The sequence below is a fragment of the Pelobates fuscus genome, chromosome 3, assembly GCF_036172605.1.
Source record: "Pelobates fuscus isolate aPelFus1 chromosome 3, aPelFus1.pri, whole genome shotgun sequence".
NCBI classification, from domain to species: domain Eukaryota; kingdom Metazoa; phylum Chordata; class Amphibia; order Anura; family Pelobatidae; genus Pelobates; species Pelobates fuscus.
Window position 1 is genome coordinate 426182251 of NC_086319.1, and position 1088 is coordinate 426183338.

At 45.4% G+C, this 1088-nt stretch overlaps 1 protein-coding gene across 1 annotated transcript in view; it reads right to left on the reverse strand.

The window, feature by feature from the left end:
* The window catches only part of CTDNEP1 (CTD nuclear envelope phosphatase 1), a 63040-nt gene extending 62304 nt beyond the window's left edge, over window positions 1-736 (reverse strand). Inside the window, exon 1 of the mRNA XM_063446595.1 lies at window positions 712-736. Coding sequence (XP_063302665.1) covers window positions 712-736 — 25 coding nt within the window. The remainder of the gene's footprint in view (window positions 1-711) is intronic.
* Window positions 737-1088: the final 352 nt, after the last annotated feature.

Genomic DNA, 1088 nt, shown 5'->3' on the forward strand with positions numbered 1-1088 from the left:
AGTCCCTGGATGCAGGAGTTTTGTTCAGGGTGGGATGGGACGGCGAGATCCCAACCAAGCTACGGTGGTTCGTGGGGTCTACGGTGCTTATGGTGTCCGGTGTGGTGCTTATGGTCCTCAGCGTCAGCTAGGAAGCATCAGTTGGGGGAGATACCCAGTCAGGGTGCCAAGTGGTCCGTCACATTTGGTGGCAGCAGTGGGATGGTTTTATCCCCAGAGCAGGTGCTGGCCGGATGGAGAGCCAGTATGAGAAGCTAAAAAGACCATCTTTAAAAGACTTGCTGGAGAGCTGTGGACTCATCGCAAGTAATCGACCACGGAGATAATAAATTGCCAATGTACTTGAACTAGACAAACTAGATCATATGGCAGAAATGGCCGAACCAAATATCCTGAACGTAGAGGAAGACGAAACACTACGGATTGTTCGGGCACATTTGGTGATGTATGGGCCGAACCCGTCGGAAGAACGAATCACTCAAATGGTCAGCTTTGTGGAGGCTGAAGCCCGTAAAAAGAGATAACATTTGCGTTTGGTAACAGCACAGAAACCTGCACCCCCAGTGGCAGCTACAGAGGCGCTACATCCCACTAGACGGGAAAATAAATTAAACAGAATACCCTTTGTAGTTCCATACACTCCCCTCAATAACAAAATTTGGCAAATTATTTTAAACCATTGGCGGGTCTTTGAAGGGGACACTAACTTACCTTTTGAATTCCATAATCCCTCCATGTTCTCGTATAAAAGAGCACAGAACATAAGGGACTTATTGGTCAAATCTGATATTGCAATAAAAAGGATAAAGCTAGGTTCTTTTCAGTACCCAAAAACATCACATTTCCATGTTTGGGTTGTTCTCATTGCCATAACATCATCAAGGGGGAAAACTTTACCCATCCACATTCAGGTAAACAATTTAAAATTAATGGCTACTATACTTGTAATACTGACTACGTGGTCTACATCCTTAAGTGCCCATGTGGTCATATCAATGTAGGGGAGACTATACGACCTGCAAAAGAACGGATAGGGGAACACAAAAGGAGCCTCAGAGTGGCATGGCAAAGTGGTATATGTAAAGCCC